This window comes from Coturnix japonica, chromosome 19 (assembly GCF_054131305.1).
Source record: "Coturnix japonica strain WE chromosome 19, WE-NBRP24, whole genome shotgun sequence".
In the NCBI taxonomy this organism is placed as follows: Eukaryota; Metazoa; Chordata; class Aves; order Galliformes; family Phasianidae; genus Coturnix; species Coturnix japonica.
In genome coordinates this window covers 11,717,025-11,742,500 of record NC_140681.1, presented here as the reverse complement: position 1 = coordinate 11,742,500, position 25,476 = coordinate 11,717,025, and the positions used below count along the sequence as shown (strand labels likewise).

Below are 25,476 nucleotides of genomic sequence, written 5' to 3'. Positions count from 1 at the left end.
CACTTTTATTAATAAAAGCAAATACAGTGTTTTAGGGCATATTTGCATCACTATAGTTGAGGTTGTGTCAGTATTTCCATTATAAAGGGTCTATATCTTGGCACTAAACGGCCCTAAACTAATTCGCCATAGAGGCTCCTGCTGGAGCATGATTTGGTGGGTTGGTTTTTAAACAGTTTCCAACACAAACTCTTGTTTCTGCTTTAAGTTCTACAGCTGTTCCGTTGGATGGGGGTTGGTTGGCAAAAAAATAATACTGGTTCAAGATTGTTTTTGGCACTTCTGTAACTCAGAAATGGTTTTGATTTCAAAACACAACCTTTGGCAAGCCAGTAACCTACACAGTGCTCTGATCACCTTGGGAATTTTGTACAAAATAATAATAAATTGTAGAGATGTTGTGGTTTCAAAATCAGCTGCTGTGCATTCGCAGTAACTTATTTCGATGTAAGAATTTGTAGTGGTTTGTGTATCAGTGCTCCCAACGTGATGCATCAGATTAGCGATACCTCCTGAAGGCCTTGAATGATGTGGAGACAGAAGTGGACTGTAGGCTTACAAAGCCAACAAAAAACGTTCAGCAGCTTCTGAAAGCATCACAAACCGGCTCTGTTAGAGGCTCAGACTGAGCTCTGTAAGCTGTTGGAAGCAGGATTTGGTGCAAAAGCAAGACGGTGAGCTGCATCAGTTGCCAGATAGCGGCCCTAAGGGAGTATCTGCATTTGGGATGTATTTTGAATGGCAGCATTGAGGACAGGATTTAACCTTCATATACCATTGCCTTTGGAGGGGCTGAAGCTAGTTGTGCTTCAGTGTGTTGCACATAATTGATACCTGCAGCATGATTTGCTTTTCCCAGCAAATCTATGCATGGAAATATTAACAGCCATTGCTTTAAAGTTTGAGCACCTTGTAATTATTGTGGCACAGTGCTCCTGTGAACGACTGGGATATTTTCTATTGTATTCTGTTTTCAGGTGTCAAAAATGATGTACCAGGAAAAACAAAGGTTGTGAGTATGATTGCAGAGGAAATTGACTGCAGATGAGGTCAACCCATGTGGTCAGTACCAGTCCAGCACCTCGGTGATAGCAGAACAGCAAGGAGCAGCATCAGGGTCACAGGCAGCTGTCAGTGGAAACCAACCCGAGCAGCTCCTTGTGCCTACAAAGCAGGATGGTTTGTTAGCAATAGAAGTGCTGGCAGAAGCCTTTCTGACAAGCTGTGAGGAGATAAATGAGCTGCAAAGGGGGTTCTGGAGCTCCACTGATGGAAGCCTTTCACTGGGAAATCTCTGCTGAATGACGGGACAGATTCCAAGAGGGAATTGATGGAATCCCAGTCATAAGCAGTGAGCTCAGTGCGGTGGGCATAATACCTGAATGACAAGGGCAACCAGCCAGATACATGACTTTGATTTTACAGAACAAGTTAACATAGAAACAACAGCTTTTTCCATTTAGGAATTTGGCCTCAAAAACCTTTAATGACAGGAAAAAATAAAGGCTTTAGGCACCATCCTCAGCCCAGAGGGAACAGGAAACATGGAGGGAGAGGATGGATGCCAACTCCAGGAATACTCTGTGTAACACTGAGGAACCAGTAAACAAATGGGAGCGAATTAACATGTGAATGTATCTCCTCACTTTAATTCACCCTGTTGTGGTATTAAATGAGCGGGCGATGCTTCTGTTCATAATCTATTATTACTCCAGTTTGGATGGAGACCAAATACGTGTCCATGTGAAACTCATTGGTGTTAATGAAAGGTGTTTTGAATTGGCCTGGAGCCACAGGAGGCCGCATGTCTCTCGTGAAGTGTGTGTGATGATCTGTGTGTATCTCAGTGTTTGTAGTCTCTGTAGACTTCTGTTTCCCATAGCTTTGCTGGGCTATGAAGGTCTGTCTGAGAGTCCCAATGCCCGCTGCTGTGCAGGCAGCGGCTGCTGTAACGTTACTCAGTGCTCCCCAGCGCCTCGGGAAGAGCAGCTCGGTGCGATGTGATGTGATGTGCTGGGTGGGAGGTGCGTTGTGTGGCCGCCCCGCCCCGCCCCGCCCTCAGCGCCGCCCCGCAGCCCGGCCCGCCATTCCGCTCCGCTCCGCCCAGGGGCGGCCCGCGGCCTGGTTCCGGCTGGAGCCGCGGTTCTTTGGGCCGCAGAGCCATGGAGGATGCGGATTACTTCGAGGGCAGCGCGGCGGAGTGGGGCAACGAGGCGGACGGAGGAGCGGTGAGAGCTGGGGGGCGTGAGGCGGAGCGGTGTCGGGCCTGAGGCGGAGCGGGCGGGTGGGAGCCTCCCCTGGTGCGGGACGGGGGCTCGGAGGGGCGTCAAAAGGAAGGAAACAGCAGCGAAATGGGGCTGGGATTGTGCATGATGCATTAAAACATATTGTTCTGGGTAACGGGTCGTGTGCTGCTCTGTGTGTGAGCCCAAAAATGGCCTGGGTGTGGAAATACAGGGGGTGCACCTGAAGTACCAGAGGTGGCTGATGTTGTGTTTGCAACTAGCAAGATGATGAGGATGGAGAGGGAGAGGATGATGCTGAAGTCCAGCAGGAGTGTCTGAAGAAGTTTTCAACCCCTGACTACATCATGGAGCCGTCGATATTTAACACGCTGAAAAGGTGGGTGCAGCTCAGTGTGCGGTGCTGATGGTTTATATTGAAATGTGGGAATTTTGCTTTTTTTTAATAGAAAATAACATAATTTTCCCTGATCTTCCCCTCAGGTATTTCCAGGCAGGAGGTTCTCCAGAAAACGTTATCCAGCTTCTGTCTGAAAACTACACGGCGGTGGCGCAGACAGTGAACCTGCTGGCAGAGTGGCTCATTCAGACGGGTACGGGGGTGATGTGGTGTAACTTGGCTCTATTCCCATCTCCTGCCTAATGTTAAATTGTTGAGTTCCTCCTGTTCTCATAACAGAATGTTATTGGAAAATGTAAGAAGTTTGATCAGATTGCTCTGACAAAGCTTTTTTCCTCCTCCCCCTCCACCTCTTCTATACAGGTGTTGAGCCAGTGCAAGTTCAGGAGACAGTAGAAAACCATTTAAAGAGCTTACTTATCAAGCATTTCGACCCTCGGAAAGCAGATTCCATCTTTACAGAGGAAGGAGAGGTGTGTATGAAATCTGTCTCTTCACCTTTATGTGAGTATCCACTTGTGCCTATGCAGATGACTTTGTGTGATGGACCAGGAGGTGGTGGGTGAAGGAACTGCGTCTTCTAAGCGCTTTACTTAACAAATAACTGCATTTGGGAAACTGTCTGTATTTTGCTGGACCCTTGAGAGGTTTTGATAATTTGAGAAAGTTATACAGGTATAATAAAGTCCTTCATAGCAACTCATTGGATTCTTCAGAAACAAAAAGCTTACTTTTAGCCATCTTCACAAGTTGAAATTCTTACAGTTGTTTCTATTGCTTTGATCTGTCAGACTCCAGCTTGGCTTGAGCAAATGATAGCACATACAACATGGAGAGATCTCTTCTACAAGTTGGCAGAAGCCCATCCAGACTGTTTGATGCTTAATTTTACTGTGAAGGTAATACACTGAAGTGTAACACATAAGAATATATTTAACAGGTTTATTGTTGGCTGCAGTGTTACCTGTAATTCACATGTGTTCCTGTTGATACTGCTTATTAAAAGGTCACAGCAGGATGAGCACGTATTGGTGGGAGGAATTGCCTTACAAAATATACAAAATAGTACAAAATATACTAGTTCTTATCCTGCCTTATTGACACTGTTGGCACAAACTCTCGTGTCAGAAGATAGTCTTACCTCATATGGAATGTATAATTCATGTAGTTTCCTATGCAAACCACAAATCCCTGTCAGTCTGTGCTTTAATGGAACGCTTCAGCTTCTTACCTCTCTGGGATAGGGAAATGTTAGACTGTGTCTATTTCAGAACAGCACATTATGGTTTACTTTCTTTCTTACTAATGAACATGAAGTCTAAGAAATGCATGCAGATGAAAATCTCATGTTCTGTGTGTTCTAGACTCACTGAGATACCTGAAATATTATGTAATACGTCTTCTGTGACTTTTTGTTGTTGTTATTTTTGTTACAGCTTATATCTGATGCTGGATATCAAGGAGAAATAACCAGCGTTTCAACAGCCTGTCAGCAGCTGGAGGTGTTTTCCAGAGTTCTGCGTACGTCTTTGGCAACGATTTTAGATGGAGGAGAAGAGAACCTTGAAAAAAACCTCCCAGAGTTCGCTGTAAGTCCTCGATTCCTTTTTAGGTGGGGAAAAATGTTTTCTGATCCTGTCCAGGTAGGATGTCTCAGCATCTGCCTCAGGTGGGTGGGCTGACATCATAAAATAGGGGGTATTACTTTCAGAACAGCCCTCATAAAAAGCAGTACTGTCGTCTTTTACATTAATGCAAGATCTCAAGGTCAGTCTAATCGGTTGGCTTTGCTGTTAAGGCAGTATAACCACAGAGATGTATTTCTCATTGTCTGATAACGTTTTCAATGTATGTGTTCACAGAAGATGGTATGCCATGGAGAGCACACCTACCTTTTTGCTCAATCCATGATGTCTATATTAGCTCAAGAAGAGCAAGGAGGCTCTGCTGTGCGGCGGATCGCTCAGGAGGTTCAGCGATATGCTCATGAGAAGTAAGTGCTTGTTTGTCTATTAGTCAAATATAGGTCACCATAATTTGTAAACTGCTTCTTTTAGTCATTCACGCTTAATTTAGACCAGCAAAAGGAGAGTTCTTAGCTTTTTATTCACACTGTGGTAGAGTGAAATCACTTGCAATAGAGCACTTTTTTCAGTAGACTTAAAGTCCATAGAATGAGATACATTCCATATCAAGTATTAGGAGATATGAAATAGAATCATCAGCTCTTGGTGTTCTGTTAAAAATAATCATTTTTGTTATTTGATGCACATTTTAGAATCAAACATGGGAAATACAGGCTTGTTTCTGTAACTAGCCATGGTAAAGGATACACTGCATCACATGTGCCCTGTTGATGCAGCGGGGCTACAGCCAAGATGTCTAAATGAAGAAAATAAGCTGCTTTGTATGTTTGTGTTGCTCACCTAGAGGCCACGATGCCAGTCAGATCACTTTAGCACTGGGTACTGCAGCCTCCTACCCTCGTGCCTGTCAGGCTCTCGGTGCAATGCTGTCCAAAGGAGCTCTGAATCCAGCAGATATTACTGTCTTGTTCAAAATGTTTACGAGCATGGACCCGCCTCCAGTAGAACTGGTCAGTGGTTGTCTCTTCATCACATCTGTAAACTTCTTCTATTACAGTAGCACTCAAAATTCTGAGATCTTATTGTGCTAAATGTATTGCCACAGAACAGAAGTTAATACTGTGGCTCATCCCTCTGTCATTTTAAGTGATGTCAAAATGTGTGACTTATTTATATTATATTTTGCATTGGCTCCTTGCATTTCTTACTTTTTAAATTATTTCAAGCTGTCTTTTTATGCAGAATAAATTAATTTTTAAAACTGTACATTTTTCTCTTAATTCTCAGACTTTAATAAGATGTTTGTTTTCTTCAGATCCGAGTACCTGCCTTTCTGGACCTCTTCATGCAGTCATTGTTTAAACCAGGTGCTAAGATCAACCAGGACCACAAGCATAAATACATTCACATACTGGCATATGCAGCTAGTGTAGTAGAGATGTGGAAAAAGGTAAAGTTCAGTCCTGATCATAACGTATCCTTTTCACCCTATGGTCTAACTGTGCTGAAGAAATGCATAGTCGTTAAGTTGATCACTTTAAAATGCCGTGGTTTGTTTATTTTAGTGAGAAATGTTTCAGGATCCATAGGCAACTTTTTAGAAGAAAAAAGTACCAGTGATCTAGGATTATAAATCAAGTATCCTTTTATTTCAGTTCATAGTTACTTTTTTCTTCTAAAGCTTGCCTATGAGACTTTTGAGACATACAAAGTGATCTTGGGGTTATGGCAAGCTACAATTCCTTTGCTTAAATAACCAGAAACTCCCTGTATGTTTGTGGGTTTTGTATTCAAACTCCGCATTTTTCAGAACAAGAGAGTGAGCATCAACAAGGATGAGCTGAAATCAACTTCAAAAGCCATTGAAACTGTTCACAATCTGTGTTGCAATGAGAACAAAGGCGCATCAGAGTTGGTTGCAGAGCTGAGCACTCTTTATCAGTGTATCAGGTGAGCAGAGAAACCGGTCCCAACTTTCCTTTGTTGGAAGGAGATTGCTACTTATGAATAATGTTACAGGGAAGTGCCTTTGTGGGCAGCTCTGTGAGAACATCCTTAGTTCAGAACAAATGAGATGAGGTATGAAAGCAGCTTTCAAAATTATACATTTGACTTCTTGAATCTTTACACGAGGACATAAATTCTGGCTGACGTTGACAAGTTGCCCCTCTCACATTGCAGAGCACGTTTGGCTCTGCCTTTGGGAAAGGATGACAGATTGCTTTGTCTTTCTAACAAAGCCTTCTTAGCAATAGATATATCATCTCTTCTTAACGTTATGGAATAGCAGATATTGAACAAACTGGAACAAACTCTGGGTGTATGTTAATTATGTTGACTGCTTTTAGCATTCTGTGCTGAGCAAGAAGTGTCTTATAAAAAGAATTTTTCTCCATTCTATTTTCTTCTTTTGTGACAAGACTTGCCTTGATGTGATGACAACTTTTCAATCAAAGCTTTTCAAATTTTATTAATTCTGGCCTAAGTTAAACTATGACATTCTAGCAATCAGTAGAATATGCTGGAAGATGGCAGGTGGTTGTTTGGATTGTCCTCTTCTAAAGTAATCTCTTCCTCTGCAGGTTTCCAGTGGTGGCAATGGGTGTATTAAAGTGGGTGGATTGGACAGTGTCAGAGCCCCGGTACTTCCAGCTACAGACTGATCACACTCCAGTTCATCTGGCATTACTGGATGAGGTAAAAAGGCACAAAGTCCTGTTGAGAGCAAAAGCAGTTCTTATCCTTGTAACTACAATGACATCCAGTTCATGGTCAGTAAATGTACAAAGATGAATCTGTTTCTATTCAGAGTTATTTGGATTTGTCAGCTCTGTGTAGTGGAATAACTTTTTAATAAAGAATTTACCTCTGTCAGTGAATGAGTGCAGACTTTTCTACTAGGACCGGCACGTTGGTTTTAAAGTGAAGTTTTGATGAACGTACTTTCTCATCTTGTTTGCAGATCAGTACGTGCCATCAGCTGCTTCATCCACAAGTTCTACAACTTCTCGTCAAGCTCTTTGAAACAGAGCATTCGCAGCTTGACGTAATGGAGCAGGTGATTCTCAGAGAATGCCTTTTTTATGTTCCTTTGTACTATATATGATTGCTTAGAATAACAGTTGTTATCACAGAAGCTTTAAGAGTTTAATTTAGGATATGATCACAGATAACAAGCATCATAGTAGATACTGAATCCATGGAAAAGAGTGATGAAAATAGTACCATTTTAAGAATAAATCCTGACCTGTTGGTTTTCTTTCCCCCTCCAACCCTTCCCTCCTTATCAGCTGGAACTGAAGAAGACTCTCTTGGATAGAATGGTGCACTTACTGAGTCGAGGATACGTCCTACCTGTTGTCAGCTATATCCGCAAATGCCTAGAGAAGTTAGACACGGATATCTCTCTCATCAGATACTTTGTTACAGAGGTCAGCAGCAACAATTGTTTGTTAACGTATAGAAATAAGCTTTAATATTTGATGTTTATGTTTGGATTTGCCTCAAATCAGAAATCCTTGATGGTGAGAAAGCAGATTCTGAGCAATGTATGTGCTCAGAAGAATATGTAATTGATTACTTGTGTGGAGAAGAAAGGTCTTAAAAGTGCTACTACTTGAATGCCTTTGAGAGGACTGTGAATTAAATACTGCCTTGTCTACCTGGAATAATGATCCTGTTTTGTCTGCCATTTCAGGTGCTGGATGTGATTGCTCCTCCATATACCTCAGACTTCGTACAGCTTTTTCTTCCAATCCTGGAGAACGACAGTATTGCAGGTACTATTAAAACAGAAGGTGAACATGATCCCGTCACTGAGTTCATAGGTAAGTCGTGCTTCTTTGTGTATTTGTTACAATTCCTAAACGTGCTTAGGAGCAGGATTGCTAAAACAGGAATGCCTGCCAGATATTGCAATAGGTTATTTCATTTTTATGGGCCTGCGCTTTACAATTTTTCTTTAATTAGGAATCTGAGTAGTAGTGAGGAGCTTAAAGACAAATGCTGTTTCTGAAGAGGTGCTCCTGTCTTAGAAAAGTAAAGGAAGGAAGTAGTCTCTCATAGTACACCCATTTCCTGGACTAAAATGATCTGTTTCTTAAAATCCTACTTAATAACACCATGGAGAAATCCACGTGCAAGCAAGTAAATCGGAGTAATGTACTGAACACTTTATTTCATTTCTTCTTTTAAGCTCACTGCAAATCTAACTTTATTGTGATGAACTAAACAGCGGAAGAGTCAAGAACATGGTCACTGCTCTGACATATTCTCCACCAGTGAGGTTCTGTAGCTGGGCAACTCAGCTACAAAAAAAGAAGGAAGAAAGGACTGATTGACTTGCGTGGTGACCTTGAGCCTTCTGTCGGAGGATCATTAATGTAATTTGGAAGATGAAATAATACTGAAGGAATTTTTAATGTTAAACAAATAGTATAAACAGTATAAATCTGAACATTCTGAAGAGGGCAGCAGGAGGCAGACTTGTCTCAAAGGGAGTTCTTTTCAGTTACTTGCAGAACTTGTCTCTGACTCTGTGTAATATATACGTATATATGAAGCTGAAGAACGGGCAGGTAGTTCCCACTACAAACATTGTTCAGACAGTTCTCTGACAATTAAATCGTGAATGCTGTAGGATTTCATCTTGTGAGTCTAAAAAAGGAAAAAACTGTTGTACTTAGTTCTGTGCTGCAGAGAATCTGTGACACCTCTCCCTCACCTCTGCATTATATTACAATTCTAAATATCCTACACAAGTACTGCTATGAAAAAAAACACCTTTTATGTCATACAGATGGAGCTGTAACAATCGAGGTTAGTTTTGTATTGACACGTGACTCTGATGTGAGTGTGGTATCCTTCAGAATCTATTTTTGTTAAACAGATGCATTAATTGTTACTGGTAAGTTTCATTACCACATCAGAGTTGTGTTGCTGTCTAAAAAATGCGTGCAAAAACTTTGTTACTGTGATGTGGCTTGGTTTGTTGTTTTTAATATTTATCTCTGCTCTGTCCTGGTCGATACTAAAAAATGGGGGATTACACCCAAGATTTTAATGTACCTTTAAATAAAGGTCTGTTCTTTTCCAGAGACTTCTTACCAAGTTTCAGAGTCCACTCTTTGTTTCTGCTCACCTGCCTGGATTTCTCCAGATGTAGATGGAGATGTAAAGTGTTTAAAAGGGGCACAGAAAAGCCTGGGTGAGCCTTACAAGCACACCTGCTTCCTGAAAAACCTGTTTTCCAAAAAACAAAGGTGGTACTTTTAAGTCCAAGTGCTTATAAACTTAGAAACTGAATCATTTTGCTCTTTTTTGCTGTCAGTGATTTATGAGTGGAAACTCCAGGCTACCATGGCAGCTTGAGACAGAAGTTGGTTGTACAGATTCTTTGCTCCTCCGTAAAAGCAGTGCATCCTTCCTTTCTTCAGCCCTTCCCTCCCATTGCTGGCAGGTTTCCTAGGCACAGCTTCAAGCTTTCCTTTCTGCACACATCTTTGAGTAGACATCTAAGCGCTTAAACTTGCATTAGATCTTCTCTTCATAATATTTACATGGAATGATCGTACATACTTGGTTCCTGACTTCCTCTCTTAATTGAATTAACAGCTGCAGAAACAACTTACGCTACAGATCTTCATTTTAGGCTGTAGCCCTGCCTCATATATTTTCTTAGTGATAATGAAGAGCCGTTTGTTCCTACCTCCATTGTAAATTTGCCAGCTGTTCAAACAAATCGTACTTCTGCTTTTCTCAGTGTTTAAGCTTAATATCACTTCCGCTAAACATCTGAATTCTTCTGGATTCACTTAAGTGTATTTGGTTAGTTAATACTTAACTATGCTATTGTCAGTACTGTTACGCTCCCTTGTTCTTCTGCTGGTTGAGAATTAACTTACAATAGGCACTACAGTTCAACAGCTTTAATCCTTAGTGGCACTCTGAAGTCGCTTTACTAAGGTAAAGCAAAGAGGCAGGTGGAACTAACCAACACACTTTGTGAGATTCTTGGTTGTCTTTTTGTCTAGAGTTAAAATGTCTATCCCAGATCTTTAATGCTGAAGAGTTGAATGGTGGGTGATCAGCACCTGATGTTTTGAGTACAGTTCTTATATGTAGGAAAGAGACAGGCTTTGAAGTATCCCAGCCTGATGGAACATGGCCTAATCTCTAGCCTAAAACATGTTCTTAGATACCAAAGAGAATCGGAACAGCAAAACAATCTTAATTTCACCCTTGACTCTAGAGCAGCCTTATTCATCTGTGGGTCTTCACCACTCTGCCAGCCCTGACTTCTGATGATGAGCAGACTCCTCTGGTTTGACAGATAAAGCCAAGGTAAGTTGCAGAAATTACCCACTGAGAGGTAACAGATGGCGGAAACTGTTTTGCTTCTTGTCTAGATGAGTAAAAAGCTGTAACTTACCTGTAGGCCTGAGTGAGGCATAATTCATAGGTTAGTTTGATTCACAGTATTTTTTTGAGATCAGTTACTGAGTTGTCTTGTACACCAGCAGAATGTTTCTTTGTTCCGTGGTTATCCCTTGGCAGTTTCCTCCTCAGCTGTAGCTCAAGCTCCAGTGTGTGTAATATAACTTCACTTGAGGTGTTTTACAAAACATCATAGTCACCGCATACTGTGGCCGTCTCACAAGTTCAATTAAAGCAGTACTAATTAGCACCTCAGCTAATTAGTCTGCCGCGTAAGACTTCTTGTTAGGTACAGCAATAAACAAGTATTAAGAAACTCTTAAAATTACATACAATCACATAAGGTAATACTGTCATTTTATTACATACAATTAACAATGCCAGTTAGTGATGCTTGATACGGCACTGATTGCCACTTAGTAATTGACTCAGTTTTAGGGAATAGAATTTATGGCCTTTCCTCATATTAGTGAACAGGAGGAGAGCTCTGGCTTGTAGCAATTTATGCTTTGCCTCTCTAGAAACAAAATACCAGAGCCAGTCATAAATTAAGGCAAGGAATTAGAGCAAATATAAGATTTAAGCCCTGTTATTGCCTTGGCTGGATAAAAGCAATGAGACTTACAGAAACATTTTCTCACTGGGAGGATTTAGTTTTTGAGTATATCATGTCCAGACTTCAGTTTATGCAGATTTAAAAACAAAGTATTAAGCAAATACCATGCAATTGTTACTTTGGTATAAGCTCTAGACCCAAATACTGTGTACCCTTTTCCTGTCCCAGTACACTACATAATTTGTATTTATTTAAAAGTATATATACACACACCAGGATTTACATACAGCTTCTGGAAGAGAGCATGGTTACAATACTGTGCAACAAGGCAGAGAACCTTCATAGGTGAATTACTTCTTTAATTTTTAAATTCTGAGTAATTATCTGAAGGCAGCTTTGTATTGGTTTTACTTTGGAGACTCAGTGTGGTATTACCTGGACTAGTTTTGCATAACAGCATGATGGGGTTGTGCTGTGGAAGTTTGGGGCTATTCTTTAAGCAGATCAGGGTTTTGTTGGGATGATTCCAAAGTTATTGGGGAAAAAAAAAGGAAGATGTGGAGTGTAGAATCAAGGAAGTATAACATCTCCGTACGCACAGTCCTCTTCAACAGCAAGATTGTACTCTGCTCCTCTTCCACCTTTATATGCACTTGTCACAATTCTCAGCCACCCTCTTTCACCCTGTAGAGAATTAATTTGCATCAGTATAAGCAGAGATACTCACTTTGAAAACACAGTTATGCTACTGAATCTGTTCTGTTTTCTAAATGGGAATGATCTAGAAGCGAACCTAGAAATTAACTAAAGAAGCACTGCAGTAGGTTCACAGGACAATCTTGTTCAAGGTGAATTGATATCCCTTTCAGATAAATATCCTATATACAAGACTTGATTTTTGCTTACAGCCAACCTATACAGCTGCCTGTAACAGATGGCGAATGCCCAACAAGGGGCAGTGCTTGAGATTGAGCAGATGTTAGCTAAGTGCCTTTGGCCAAGTATCTCAGCCCTCAGCTCAGGTAGTTCCCATTTTTAATTAACTGAAAATGGAGTTCAAAGAAAGTTTTGTTTTATGTAGCTACAAATTGCTTTTGCAAGTAGAAAAACTACCTCTGTGAGAGGAGAAAACTCCACTGTTCCTCTAAGGTAATTCTGCAAGCATCTTTCTCCCCGTGTTTCCTTACCCAGGGTTCACCCCACGAGTTACGAACAATCCAGTATTCTGTTCCATTTTCTACACCCCAGCCAGCCACGGATACAATGTGATTCACTGTGGGTGAGGGGTTGTACTCCATATAGAGTCCTCCAGTGTAAGCATCCAGCTTCTCAGTAGCCATTATACCACAGCTGCAATGAAACAGAGCAAACACCTTTATAGACAGGAAGCAGGTTGGAGGCCTGGCTAAAAAGGAAAAACAAAGAAATCACCCCTTTTTATTTTGCATTTTGACTCCAGAGCTCAGTTTATCTACAAACGAGCTGCAGTGAGCATCAGTGCAGAGCTGCTACCAACTGCTAGAGGGCAGAAATTCACTTCAGTCATTAGACCGAGTTCCAGATATTTCAGTCCAATATTACTAACACATGAACATTTTCCTTATTTATTTCTACCTTTTAATAGACATGTATTTATTTACCTAATTGGTCCATTAGCATAGATTTCTGCCTTCATTTTTTCCCTTCCGCTGACAGCACCGTAGTCAGCAACTTTCCAGAGGGTGTAGTTCTTAATCACGTGGCATTCTCCAAACGTGACACATGTTCCACACTGGTTAAACTTCTTGCACTCTGCAAAGTAAAAGAGAGAATGGCCACAAGAGAATTATTCTCTTCAAGTGAATTAATGATACCATACTAAGATTCGTTTATTTTTTTCCCTTTTATGCTTAATTTGAGGAAGATCCTATAAGGAAAAATTGCTGATACGTGTCTCTAATGAACTAATTGTTTTTCTGGTAATTATACTTGGAGCCTTTATCATCATCAGTTACTGTTCTTTTCCAAATAGGCACAAGTGCTTTGATGATGAAGTGTGCTTCTCTATAGAAACAGAAACCACTCCAGTAATACTAGAACAAACATTTAATTTCTTCTTTTTTTAGGCTGAGAAGGGACTGCTACGTCTCTTGGTACATTAGAGATTATGTATCACAGACTGAAGAGATTAAATTTAGACAGTTTAGGTGGTTTAGCTTGTTTGGACACGGTTCATGTTATGCTGTCTAACTAGAGTAGAAGGCACAGAAACCTGTTCTGTTAGTCAGGCAGCAGGTGCTATGCTGAAAGGCAGGGACAAGTAATGGAAAAGCCAGGAAATGATCAGGATCTTCTACATTCAGCCTGAAACCCCACCACAAAGCAAACAGGCATCTTACTTTGGTTCTTAGCCTGGTAGTTGTTACAGGTCTCGTCTGGAATCCCGTGGTCGTGGGCGTACATCCAGACACCCGTGTGGTCTCCACCTTCACAGGATCCTGCGTTAGCACAGTCAATCACATTCTGCACTGAGAGATAGGCAGAAGGCCACGCACCTTTTCTCTTTATGTTGATTCGATCTGCAAGTATAAGCAGTAGGTAGTTGTTAGTGGAGCATGTGGGCTGTTACACGTTGCATCTAGTGTTAAAACAGTCTCCTTCACCGAACCTGTAACTACTTGTAGGCAGCAGTGTTTGTGGTTGGAAAAGGCTCAACTGCAGCAAGGCACATAGCACAGGGCAGGCTGAGTGATTGTGGGCTTTCATTACAAGCCTTTTCCATTAGAAGCTCAGCAAAAATATGCAGATAATAAGATCTGTTCAAACCCTTGAAGTGCCCTGGAGCTCTTAATTCAAATCAAAATACAAATCATGGAACCAGCGTGCTAGTCATAAGCCCATGCAGCCCAGTTGTCTGGCTCCAGGTAACAGCAGTCACGAGCTTAAAGCAGTTCAAGAACTCCCAGAAGTAACTTCCAGAAGAAGCTGCTGTGTAAACATCTCACCATTCTGCTGTCTCAGATGGGTACTGCCATCCTGCTGCCTTATTTTGTCTGAAATAGCCACTTACCTGGCAGAAAGGCTTCCTAATCAGTATTTACAAGGTGCTTTCCACAGGGCATTAACAATCTCAACTGACACAACTGTTGCAGCTTTTCTAACCCTATTAGACCTGTGACATTTAGCTACACTTTGACAGAGCTCTGTCTGCATGCTCTGGTAGTCAGTTCATTTGAATAACAGGGCCCTTCCCAGAAGTGGAAACTTCTTTCATTTCCTCATGTCTCAGAGCAGCACAGCAGGGCCCTTTGCTGCCTTAGCTGAGCTACCAACAAAGGGATGGGGACACACTGACTGCTTTTGTACCTGCTTCTACCCTCGGTGCCCCTCCAAGAAGAATAACAGAACAGGTTGGGTTGGAAGGGACTTTAAAGCCCATCCAATTCCAACCCACCATATCAGCCTGGCTCTGGGAGTCCCCAGGGAGTCCCCAGTGATGGGGCACCCAGATCTTTGGGCAGGACTGTCACAGCCTCACTGCTCCGAGTGAAAATTCCTCCCCTAACATCTAACCTGAATCTCTCCTCTTCTACTTTAAAACCATTCCCCCTTGTCTTTTTACTCTAAAGGCCATGTAAACAGTCTCCCTCCTGTTTATAAGCTTCCTTCAGCAGAACACTAGATTCCTACTCTAGATAGCAGCTCTGCAGGCACTACGGATACAATCCTTCTGCAAACAGCTTTTGAACCATCCCGGTGTTCCCCCCTCACACAATCTCTGGTTGCTCTGCTATCAGCTATTTTCTAAGCTCAAACCAAGCGGCCTTTGCTCAGGGCAGGGTGTTGGCTGGTGTCAGGACCTGCCAGTGCGCTGGTGCTGCCGTGTGCCCAGCAGGACCCGCAGTACTGCGGGATGTGCTGGTTGCGGGTGGTGCTGGCGTAGTTGATGCCATTGACGTTCCTCCAGTCCCAGCTCTGCGGGAGTTTGGCGATGTCCAGGTACTCGTGAGGCCGGGGGTATGTTCTGTACGGAGACAAGAAGCGCGGCTCTGGCTGATCGTATCCTCGTGTAAACTAAAGGGATTCAGAGACCAAAAACAAACAACAAAAACACCAGAACAAAACCCCAACTCGGCACTTCACAGCATTTCGTAACGGCCCGGCCCGGCGCTGACCTTCCCTCAGCCCCGTGACACCGCAGCTCCGGCAGCGCCTCGGTGCCGCTCGGTCCCGGTACCGCCGGTTCGGCAGAGCTCACCTCAGCCCCGGCGTCCTGCGCGGGGTCGGCTTGTAGCAGTGCTGCCCCTCCTTGACGTACAGCCCGGCCCGGCAGGAGCTCAGGCAGCCGCACAGCAGCAGCACAAAGGCCGCGAGGCGCCGCGCCGGACCGGCCATGATGAGCGGCACCACGGAACCAAGCGCAGCGCCGGCAGGAGGGGCGGAGAGACGGGGCGGGGCGGGGCGGGGCGGAGCCGCTCGGTTACATGGGCTGTGTAGGGCTGGGGGGGTGGTCGTGAGATGGGCTGAGATGTGAGGCTGTGCTGCTGGGGGCCTCCAGCTGACCCGCTGTGCTTAGTTAGTATGGTTAGTAGCTCACAGGCAGCTCCTCCTCAGTCCTCAGCGCGTTTTGCAAAAGGTCCGAGGACGATCATCCTCATTTAATGGTCAGAGAAACGGAGGCGCTGAGGAGAAAGGGGACAAAACCAAGAGCAGAGCGAGAGCGGGGCTGTGGCAGGAGGAGCCGGGTCTCTGAACCCCCCCTGCAGCCCAAAGCCGGGTCTGTGTGACTGAGCCGTGACTGCCTGCCCAGCAATGGAGCCAGGTCTGAGAGAGCCCCAGGGAAGGACGGACCGGCTGGGACAGGGATAAGGTGAGTTACAGCGCTGAGGATGTCGTTTGTGGCTCTTCATTTCAAATTTAAAACATAATCTCTGCTACCGTGAAAAAACTGGTTCCTTGTAAGGAAACTCTGTAAAAAAAAAACAAACAAAAAGGCATCCCAGAATCATAGAATGCCCCCTGTGTGGGGGGTTTGTTGCTAATGTGTGCTGGAGTGGTGGAAAGTGAAAAAAATAAGCCAGAAAAATACAAAACAAAACAAAAACTGCCACCCAACCCAGCAACCACAAACATGGGTTGGTTGTGGTCCTTCCTTACGCCCATCACCACGCTGTGGTATCTTGGGCCCGCTCTGCTGGTCAGGCTGATAACGGGAGCTGTGGGACAGGCTGTAACAGCTGGGCTCGGTGCCGAGCTGCCCCTAATCTCTGCTGTGCCAAAAGTTGCTCAGAACCAACCCTACCACCACGTCCTGCTCTTTCCCTTGTGACACACGCTGCTAATCTGCAGCAGCACGCGTTCACATGGCTGTCCCTGGGAAGTGTGTGTTTGTGCAGCTGACAGGCTTGGGGCTTCTCTGCAGTGAAGCATGGCAGACCTGCAAACAAACAAACCTACACAGGAACATGCTTTTCATACAGGTTTGGTATGAAGAGAGATGCGGGGCCGCATAGGGACTCTCTCTCCTAGGGAAGAGCCAGAAAAGAGGCACAAAACCACTTCAAAGCACTGGGGAACCTCGTGTCACATACAGTAATCATAAAGACTGCGTTAGGAATTGCTTCAGAGGAGGAACATGACTCCCAGGAGCTATTATTAGCAAGAGACAGAAAGCAATGTTTCGTGATTGTATATTGCATATTTTTTTCACTTCCTTTTTTTTTTCTTCCTCTGTGCTTGTGAAATGCCACCAGTGAGCGCTGATGAAATTATGTTGCCAAACATTTTGGACAAAGAATTGGGGTCTTTGGCATCTTCATTACTTGTAGCTATTATAAATTAATACATTGGATATTTTAGTTGCTGTCTGACCACTTGGGTCCTTGCAGCCCCCAGTCAGAACCCAACAGAAGGGCACGGAGCTGGGGTGGGGTCAGGCTGCATGTTGGGAAAAGCCTCTGCACCAAAGGGCGGTGGGCACAGCCTTGACCTCAGTTATAGATCTTGCTTTTAATGAAGACAATTTATAGCTTGGCAGGGGGTGACAGGGCATTTCCTAGCTCCTTTTTGTGGTGCTAAACTTTGTCTTAGCAGTAGTTATCTGCTCCTGCATTGGCTGGTGGGAAAAGTGGAAGTCAGCTGTGGTGGGGAAGTCTGCAGCCCATTGATTTTTCTCTTGTAACAAAATGAAAGCTCGTGGATTCCTTATCACGGGGAACCCATAATGTGGTAAAAGTTACTTTCAAAAAGCCCAGTCCTTCCAGTGCCATCTCTTCAAAATAACCCAAAGTGCTTTTCCTAATTATAGTTCTTCCTCCTGTCCTTAAAAATAACACTTGCAAAGCAGCGGCAGTCAGATGACACAAACAAAGTGCTGTGTTTCCAGAAGACAGTCCATCCTGGGCTTCTGCTGCTCGATGATATTGGCCCTGTTTATCAGCAGGCAACCTGTAACGTTTCACTCAGCCTTGTATTATTTCCTCAAGTGCAGCAAAGCATTTTGCACTGTGGGCATTATAATTGCACTGGAACTGGTGTTTCACTCTAGTGTTTTCCTGGAAAATTCCGATGCTACCCCTCAGATACAAAGAAATAAGAAAAGTTCTATAAGCAATATTGGCCTTCTTAGTGGTGGGAGGGAGGAGTGAGAACAGAGAGAGCGTCTGCGAGTTAATCACTGGTTGATCCACTTCTCAGATTGGCTGAAAATTATGGATTCTTATTAAATGTTTGAGCAGCATGTGGGGAACTGGGAGTGTGCTGTGATGTTCAGGTCTTACAAGGTACTTTTTCTTGCTGGCTGTGTTCCTCTTCTTCATGCAGTTGTGCACTGCAAATAATGCTTCAAAGTGAACTGCAGGTTTGCCAGGCAGTGTGCTGGTGTTGTCGTTATAGGGAGTTAATGCTCGGGAGCTGTTATTGTTTTTATTATGGATGTTGCACAGTGTGACTTTCATTATGTGTACAGTTTATGTGGTAGAGCTGAGGTACTTAGCGCTGTTCGTTTTGGGCTGTACTCTTTCTGCATGAATATGTATTTCTACGTATGATATGCATAAAGTATTTATGCACAAATACGGTGTGCACAGCCTTGAGTCACGCTGCTGCACAAAGAACTGGACTTCAGTGTTGTGTGTATGTGACAACGGTCTCTTCCAAGCAGTGAGTAGGTGCTTTGCCTCCTTGTGAAACATCTGATGAGCCACTTGTGCGGAGTCAGCTACACCCCTTGCTGGCTGAGTGACAGTCCCCGCAGTATAAAAGGGCCCTGAGGGGCAGACTGTGCTGGGTGCAGCTGATACAGCAGCAGAACGAGGGCTTCTCCCAGGGCCTGCGGATAGAAAACCTGTGCTGAGTTGTAGCTACCAACAGTTAAACTGCACAAAATGCGTGAGATCGTGCACCTTCAGATTGGCCAGTGTGGAAACCAAATTGGAGCTAAGGTATGGTCTCCTTTCAATATTACTAATTAGGAATAAGTGCTATCATTGCTACCAAGTCAAACATTGTTACAGATGGGGATTTTGAAGGAGGGACAGTTACTTTGTTGACTCAGGGATAGGATGAAGAAAATGCCAGCCGTGATCATGAGTATTTTGATGTAAACACAGTAAGGTGGACTTGCTCTTCATGCAAAGGTTGAAACTCAAAGAGTGAAACATCTGCAATAACTGCAGTACAGTGTTTGTAAGTGCTCCAGAGTGTTACTGCTGGGACTGTGCTCCCAGGAGCATTAATCCAGCCTGCAAATGACCAGGACAAGTGAAGGAGCCAGTGATTTCTGGACTGTAAATTTGCCCTGGCAGTACTTTAGTTCAGGTGCACAGCACTGACTGCCACATTATGATCATTGGTGTGGGACTGTATTATTCTGCAGAGTGACCTGTGCTATCAGTGTACAATGAGGCTTTGCTAAGTGAAGGGTTCCTGCCTGCTTAGAGAGACAGCTGTGCCATTTGGAGTGCATTTTTGTAGGTGAAACAGGGGTTTAGAGAGGTCAGTCACTGCTGACTTTATGTACAAGGAGGAAAAAAGCCCAAACGTTGCTTTGTGCTGTTTGATGTCTAAAGCATCTTATGGTGGTAGCGTGGTAGTTGAAGTGTTGTTCCATTGTGTTCTTCCTCCACTTCTTGCTCTCACAAATCTCACCTTGGTTTCTTTTATTGACACATGAAGCTGTGGATGGCCAGGAAACGTAATGCTAGACAGTTTAAGTGCAGCCATTTTGAACAGTTAATCATTTTTCTGTTGTATTTGCCCTGGGAACCACTTAGGTCTAACAAGACCTATATGAAAGCACACAATACAAAAACATACCAGGCACATGTTGGCAGTGTTGTGTTTGTATGGTTAAAATGAGACTGGAAGTTAAACCAAAAGACCTTTAAAGTTAGAATAGCTGGGTCATTATAGTCACTGGGTGGGTCTACATTACCGCTATGGCAGCTCCAAGATAAGAGCCCCAGCACAGGGCAGCCATATGAACGTCAAGATAAAAAGTACTTGCCTGAGGCAGCTTGGCCATGCCACAGCCCCACTCATACATGACAGACACCCCTGCTGCACACATTGCCCTGAAAAAATGTATTAATTATGACTTTGAACCTCTTTCTTTTTCCAGTTCTGGGAGGTGATAAGTGATGAACATGGAATCGATATTGCTGGAAACTACTGTGGGAATGCATCGCTGCAGCTTGAGCGAATTAACGTGTACTTCAACGAGGCTTATTGTAAGTGCACAGCAATGGGGAGTCAGCAATTTGCAGGGCCAACAGGGAGGTTAAAAAATTAATAGAATTAAAGAGATTCCTTCCCCAAAACCTGTGGGTGGGTTGGATTCTTTGGAATACATTATAATCCTGTCTCTTATTTGTAACAGTAGTTGTTTGTTTTCTTTTTTCTAGCCCATAAATTTGTGCCCCGTTCTATCTTGGTGGACCTGGAGCCTGGGACAATGGACAGCGTACGATCTAGCAAAATAGGCCCACTATTTCGACCTGACAATTTTATCCATGGTATGTACAGCATGCTGTTAGCAAACAAACCGAGGCTAACGGTCCCAACTTGCCTTTACCTCTCTTAAAAAGAAAAAAGCCTACTCTTGTTAATGTGGTTGTCCTTTCTGTAATTCTGCTTCCAGGTAATTCAGGTGCTGGAAACAACTGGGCTAAGGGCCATTACACAGAAGGAGCTGAACTGATTGAAAATGTCATGGATGTGGTCAGGAATGAGTGTGAGAGCTGTGACTGCCTGCAGGGATTCCAGCTGATCCATTCGCTTGGTGGTGGTACAGGCTCAGGTATGGGCACGCTCCTCATCAACAAAATCCGAGAGGAATATCCCGACAGAATTATGAACACTTTCAGCGTTGTTCCTTCACCCAAAGTATCCGACACAGTTGTAGAGCCCTATAATGCCATCCTCTCCATCCATCAACTAATAGAGAATACAGATGAAACCTTTTGCATCGACAACGAAGCACTATACGACATATGTTTTAGAACTTTAAAGCTCACCAATCCCACCTATGGGGACCTCAATCACTTGGTGTCCCTGACCATGAGCGGTGTTACCACCTCACTCCGTTTTCCCGGTCAGCTGAATGCAGACCTGAGGAAGCTGGCTGTTAACATGGTGCCCTTTCCTCGCCTGCATTTCTTTATGCCAGGCTTTGCTCCACTAACAGCGCGAGGTAGCCAGCAGTACAGAGCCCTCTCAGTGCCAGAGCTTACTCAACAGATGTTTGATGCACGCAACATGATGGCAGCCTGTGACCCCCGTCGTGGGCGTTATTTGACTGTGGCGTGCATCTTCAGAGGCCGGATGTCTACCAGAGAAGTGGATGAACAGTTGCTGTCCGTCCAGACCAAGAACAGCTCCTACTTTGTGGAGTGGATCCCTAACAATGTCAAAGTGGCTGTGTGTGACATACCGCCACGAGGACTGAAGATGGCAGCTACCTTTATTGGCAATAACACGGCCATTCAGGAGCTCTTCATCAGGGTTTCCGAACAGTTTTCAGCTATGTTCAGAAGAAAAGCGTTTCTCCATTGGTACACTGGGGAAGGCATGGATGAGATGGAGTTTTCTGAAGCAGAGGGAAACACCAATGACCTTGTTTCTGAGTACCAGCAGTACCAAGATGCCACTGCAGATGTTGAGGAATATGAAGAAGTGGAAGCAAGCCCAGAAAAGGAAACATAAAAACAATGGCAGTATAGAACATTCTCCAAGTAAGCCTGTTGTCATGCACTAAAGGAAAAGCATTAGCCACAAGCCGCATATCAGAAGTAACACCTTCCTTAAGATAGTTTTCCTCTCCAAAATTACAGTACAGTGCTTTGGAAATGAACAGCAGGTGTGCTCTACTTCCCTGTCGACATTAAATCACTCCCAGAAAAGATCCACTATGAAGACAGGTTCCCTTGTAACAGTCTTGTAAATGTATTCTCTTCTGGAATATTATTGCTAGATGCTGCATGTACTATACAGCCTGTGTGTGTCTATTGGGATCACAAACAATAGCAGATGATGTTATAAACTCATTGAATTTCCTTATTTTCTATTATTATTTTTCTATGTTAGCAGCCCTGTCACGCTGCTGGTTTGCATTACTGCAGAGCTTGTACTCATTTTATGGTTTATTTCAGTTTCAAACTATAGCTTCAGTTATACTCGCATTCCACATTGCAAACAGTGTTTAACAGTTCTGGTGTGGTGTTCTGGGTTTTGTTTCCCTCTTTCTATGTAGTAACTATTGTAAATTTCCTCCCTGTTACTCAGTACAGCAACAGATGGAGTGGTTTGCAGCTCAATAAGTGATGTGAGTTCAATGGCAATCACTAAACGAGAAAAACACCTCGAGGAAGAAAAACATGCCTTCCACAGCCACCGACTGAACAGTGCGTTTATAATATTCCTTGAAATAAAAATATATGGCGTTCTGTAAAATACTGCAACACTTGAAAAATTTAAACAGAAGTTCTATCTCTTTTATTAATAGACCTGAAACATCAGCATGAAATCCAAGATCTGCCTTGACAGTAAATATCTGTTGCTAACAAATGGTAGTGTGATAAAAGTCATCTATTTTAACACACATGAAAGATAAGCATAAGGGAGGACTTTGTTTCAAAAGGAACAACAGCTGCCACACATTCATTTGTTTATTCAGCAATGAAGTTTATTCACATGCTGATTTATATACAAGGGCAAACTTTACAGTTAACATTGATGTTATACTGCAGCCTTGAGCTTGCCTGCAGCCTGCACTCTGCTGTTCAGCATCCAGAGCAGTTCCTATGAGAGATTTAAAATACAAATTAATTCAAGAGAGAACACACGCAGGCAGACTTCAAGCAGCACAAAACTTATTCTCACATCAACAATAGATCTGTCCAACATTTAAAGTTCACAGAATCACAGAATGACCCGGGTTGGAAGGGACCTCAAGGATCATGTAGTTCCAACCCCCTGCCTGGCAGGGCCACCAAACATACACATTTACTAGATCAGGTTGCCCAGGAGACCCCATAGATCCCCATAGAGACCCCATAGATCAGGTTGCCCATGGCCCCGTCCAACCTGGCCTTGAACACCTCCAAGGACGGGGCATCCACAACCTCCCTGTGCAGCCTGTTCCAGGGCCTGACCACTCTCCTAGTGAAGAACTTCCCCCTAACATCCAACCTAAATCTTCCCTCTTTTAACTTAAAACCATTTCCCCGTGTCCTGCTATTGTCAGCCCTTTCCAAGAGTTTACTCCCCTCCTGGCAGTAAGTTCCCTTCAGGTATTGAAAGGCTGCAATGAGGTCACCCCGCAACCTTCTCTTCTCCAGGCTGAACAAACCCAACTCCCTCAGCCTGTCCTCATAGGGGAGCTGCTCCAGCCCCCTGATCATCTTTGTGGCCCTTTCCAAAATCTCCATGTCTTTTTTATACTGAGGGCTCCACAAATTATCACCACTTCTTTCTTTCTGGCTGTGTAACACCATCATTCCTGATCATAATTAAAACAACTTGTATAAAACCAAGAGCTGCTGCCAGCTGGATGAGCTGCAGGACAGGTACCGGGCTGTGCTTTATGGGCAGCCCCATCACTGTAAGGCCTCCACAGCCCCGCACTGATCCCGGCCCAGCCCCGTCCCTTCCTCACCCTCCGCCGGTTCCTCCCGTTATTCCTTCTTGACCTTCACTGTTTTCACGGACGCCGTCGCCGCCCTCTCGGCCTCAGCTTTGTACTGAGGCTTCATGGCCGCTCTGACAACCTGAGCGCAGATCTGGGAGTAGCGGATGTAGCTGCAAACAGAAGGGAAAAAGGAGGAGAATGAAGCGGACAATGTAACGGCAGCGATCTGCCCTCAGTGACCGCGGCCGTACCTGAGCCCGGCCTGCCTCCAGTACGCCACCATGGCTGCAATGGACGGACCGACACTGCGCTACCGAGGTCAGAGCCCACAGGAACAGGAAACACCGCCCTGCTGCCCGCTAGCCAATCAGCAACCAAGAGTGATCTTTATTCCAATCGGAATTCGAGTTACCTCATGGAAACTGGCCAATGGTAACTGGTAGTTTGCGCTAGTTCCAGTCACCGCCCTCTGGTAGCGACCAATCAGCAGGCTGGACGGAGAGCGCGAATACGCGTGTGCGTGACCCGGGGCGGAGGCCTCCGGGCGCCATCAGTGATACGGGTACAGGGATTTACCTGATCGTTCTGTGATTCCTTATGGGTCCTTTGTGGTCCTTTTGGGGTCCTATGTGGTCTTTATGGAGTCCTGAGTGGTTTTTATGGGGTCCTATGCGGTCCTTTTGGGATCCTGTGTGGTCTTTATGGGGTTTCTATGTGGTCTTTATGGCTTTCTATGTGGTCCTTTTGGGGTCCTATGTGTTGTTGTGTTGGGGGATATGATTTAACTGGGAAATATTGGTGATGGTTGGACTGGATGAGCTTCTAGGTCTTTTCCAACCTTGATCATTCTGTGATTCTGTGTGATACGGGCACAGGGCTTGTCCTGCTGGTCACAGAGTCCGTGTGTCGGTTCCATGTGAGCTCTGCTCTGTGTGATCCAGGAGTTCAGGTAAGAGGTTACACGTCTCATTCTCTTTCCCTACATCTCCTTTCTAAAGCCAAACCCCGTCACATTGCTGGGCTCCTGGGCAGCTTTGTGGGTCCTGGGCTGACTTTGTCCTCTGTGCAGCCTCCTTTGGGATCACAGCGTGCTGCCATCACTGCACGGTGATGGTTGGACTGATGGTAATGATTTAAAGCACAGATTAATTTTCTTTATTAGAGATCTCAGCTCAGGGCCATTGCAACTATCAGTCTGTACAATAATGATGACAGTATAGATTTACAGGGAAAAAAAAATACAGTTTTTCACCAGGTTCATTGTCATCTGTCTCCAGGATACAATAAGCCAGTAAGAGGAGATGACTTTATTAGTGTAATTAATAGGAACAGCAATCAGGAAGGGAGAGTAGAAGGCAGAACTTCCTGTCCTTATTCGCCAGTTGCTGTCTCTGCTGAGATCTCACTCATTGTTGTGCTGAAATCAGTGTTTCCTACAGCAGTTCCTTCCGTCTGGACCAGCAATTCAAGCCTCGTGAGCTGCCCAGGCCATAAACGTGGCTCAGCTGAACAGAAGTTCTCGTAGCTGAAACTGACACCAGGTTCCTGCTGTAAGTCCCTCTGCTCCCTCTCCCCACCTGAACTCACCCGCTCCTCCTTTTAATCAGCTGTTTTTTCCCCCCACCACATCTTCTCTCCCTGTTTCTCCATGTGAAATGGCTCTGCAGTTCTGTGCACTCAGGTTTCAGTCTGTTTTGGAGATACACGATGTGGGTGCGATTATTTGCACATTTTGCTTTATTTACTATGTGTAGATTTTGAAAGACGAATTCTCAGAATGAATTAAAAGTTAAATCGTTTGGAGAGACAGAATGGAAATTAAATTAATGTCTGAAATTGAGCTCTACAAAAATTCCTGGGTATACGTTGATGTTTATAAAGCTGTAAACAAGGCACCATTACAGAGTTTACAAACTGTTTTCAAGCCCTGTTCAATTTGTTTAAATGCTAGAATGTATTTGTACCGGATCTCCCTGCAGATAAAACCTTGTAGAGGCATAGGAAACAACTTAAAGAGGAGGGAAGCTTAGAAGGGTACAGTGAGTTCACAGAGAGAAGGAAGGATATATTAAAAGAGTTAAATACAGAGATCAAGAGAAGCTGAAGAGCTGCGATTAGCAACATCCAGAAATGTCAGAGTGGATACATCT

General features: G+C 44.0%; 5 protein-coding genes across 14 annotated transcripts in view; 3 read left to right on the top strand and 2 right to left on the bottom strand.

The window, feature by feature from the left end:
- GNAS (GNAS complex locus) overlaps window positions 1-415 on the top strand; it is a 122,940-nt gene extending 122,525 nt beyond the window's left edge. For 5 of the 6 annotated variants that reach the window (XM_015881746.3, XM_015881747.3, XM_032448587.2 and 2 more), the window contains exon 12: window positions 1-39. This exon is cut by the window's left edge and continues 3,436 nt beyond it. The gene's annotated coding sequence lies outside the window, so the exon portion shown is untranslated. The other variant, XM_085520555.1, reaches the window with a different exon arrangement.
- Window positions 416-2,111: 1,696 nt separating this feature from the next.
- NELFCD (negative elongation factor complex member C/D) lies at window positions 2,112-10,648 on the top strand. Of its 3 annotated transcripts, none has more exons than XM_085520552.1 (15): window positions 2,112-2,228; window positions 2,507-2,622; window positions 2,727-2,836; window positions 3,007-3,116; window positions 3,435-3,542; window positions 4,080-4,232; window positions 4,506-4,636; window positions 5,074-5,239; window positions 5,545-5,679; window positions 6,040-6,179; window positions 6,812-6,926; window positions 7,192-7,287; window positions 7,520-7,660; window positions 7,927-8,056; window positions 10,480-10,648. In XM_085520552.1, the coding sequence occupies exons 1-15, from the start codon at window positions 2,163-2,165 to the stop codon at window positions 10,530-10,532; spliced, it is 1,770 nt and encodes a 589-aa protein (XP_085376678.1). In that variant the 5' UTR covers window positions 2,112-2,162; the 3' UTR covers window positions 10,533-10,648. The 3 variants fall into 3 exon arrangements, with proteins under 3 accessions (XP_085376678.1, XP_085376677.1, XP_015737227.1); XM_085520551.1 differs by lacking the exon at window positions 10,480-10,648 and adding an exon at window positions 9,325-9,633; XM_015881741.3 differs by lacking the exon at window positions 10,480-10,648 and adding an exon at window positions 8,425-9,334.
- A 356-nt stretch (window positions 10,649-11,004) lies between these two features.
- Window positions 11,005-15,615, bottom strand: CTSZ (cathepsin Z). The gene is made up of 6 exons (XM_015881749.3): window positions 15,458-15,615; window positions 15,060-15,223; window positions 13,599-13,778; window positions 12,861-13,011; window positions 12,408-12,570; window positions 11,005-11,904 (listed from the first exon to the last, which is right to left on the bottom strand). The coding sequence occupies exons 1-6, from the start codon at window positions 15,592-15,594 to the stop codon at window positions 11,791-11,793; spliced, it is 909 nt and encodes a 302-aa protein (XP_015737235.1). The 5' UTR covers window positions 15,595-15,615; the 3' UTR covers window positions 11,005-11,790.
- Window positions 15,616-15,700: 85 nt separating this feature from the next.
- TUBB1 (tubulin beta 1 class VI) lies at window positions 15,701-22,174 on the top strand. Of its 3 annotated transcripts, none has more exons than XM_015881745.3 (4): window positions 15,701-16,069; window positions 19,820-19,928; window positions 20,103-20,213; window positions 20,339-22,174. In XM_015881745.3, the coding sequence occupies exons 3-4, from the start codon at window positions 20,153-20,155 to the stop codon at window positions 21,400-21,402; spliced, it is 1,125 nt and encodes a 374-aa protein (XP_015737231.1). In that variant the 5' UTR covers window positions 15,701-16,069; window positions 19,820-19,928; window positions 20,103-20,152; the 3' UTR covers window positions 21,403-22,174. The 3 variants fall into 3 exon arrangements, with proteins under 3 accessions (XP_015737231.1, XP_085376679.1, XP_015737228.1); XM_085520553.1 differs by lacking the exon at window positions 15,701-16,069 and adding an exon at window positions 16,542-16,679; XM_015881742.2 differs by lacking the exon at window positions 15,701-16,069 and adding an exon at window positions 18,486-18,641.
- Window positions 22,175-22,359: 185 nt separating this feature from the next.
- On the bottom strand, window positions 22,360-23,638 carry ATP5F1E (ATP synthase F1 subunit epsilon). Its single transcript, XM_015881751.3, has 3 exons — window positions 23,578-23,638; window positions 23,354-23,496; window positions 22,360-22,497 (listed from the first exon to the last, which is right to left on the bottom strand). The coding sequence occupies exons 1-2, from the start codon at window positions 23,607-23,609 to the stop codon at window positions 23,373-23,375; spliced, it is 156 nt and encodes a 51-aa protein (XP_015737237.1). The 5' UTR covers window positions 23,610-23,638; the 3' UTR covers window positions 22,360-22,497; window positions 23,354-23,372.
- Between the last annotated feature and the right edge of the window lie 1,838 nt (window positions 23,639-25,476).

Excerpts from the sequence above, each read along its gene's own strand:
- ATP5F1E (XM_015881751.3), bottom strand. The coding sequence starts at position 23,609 with ATGGTGGCGTACTGGAGGCAGGCCGGGCTCAG. Across the intron at positions 23,497-23,577 it reads TGGAGGCAGGCCGGGCTCAG|CTACATCCGCTACTCCCAGA; the intron begins GTACGGCCGCGG and ends TTCTGTTTGCAG.
- CTSZ (XM_015881749.3), bottom strand. The coding sequence starts at position 15,594 with ATGGCCGGTCCGGCGCGGCGCCTCGCGGCCTTTGTGCTGCTGCTGTGC. Across the intron at positions 12,571-12,860 it reads TATGCTAATGGACCAATTAG|CTGTGGTATAATGGCTACTG; the intron begins GTAAATAAATAC and ends GTTTCATTGCAG. Across the intron at positions 11,905-12,407 it reads ACTCGTGGGGTGAACCCTGG|GGTGAAAGAGGGTGGCTGAG; the intron begins GTAAGGAAACAC and ends AATTCTCTACAG.
- NELFCD (XM_085520551.1), top strand. The coding sequence starts at position 2,163 with ATGGAGGATGCGGATTACTTCGAGGGCAGCGCGGCGGAGTGGGGCAAC. Across the intron at positions 2,229-2,506 it reads ACGAGGCGGACGGAGGAGCG|CAAGATGATGAGGATGGAGA; the intron begins GTGAGAGCTGGG and ends GTTTGCAACTAG. Across the intron at positions 6,927-7,191 it reads ATCTGGCATTACTGGATGAG|ATCAGTACGTGCCATCAGCT; the intron begins GTAAAAAGGCAC and ends TCTTGTTTGCAG.
- TUBB1 (XM_085520553.1), top strand. The coding sequence starts at position 16,563 with ATGGCTGTCCCTGGGAAGTGTGTGTTTGTGCAGCTGACAGGCTTGGGG. Across the intron at positions 19,929-20,102 it reads GTACTTCAACGAGGCTTATT|CCCATAAATTTGTGCCCCGT; the intron begins GTAAGTGCACAG and ends TCTTTTTTCTAG. Across the intron at positions 20,214-20,338 it reads ACCTGACAATTTTATCCATG|GTAATTCAGGTGCTGGAAAC; the intron begins GTATGTACAGCA and ends TTCTGCTTCCAG.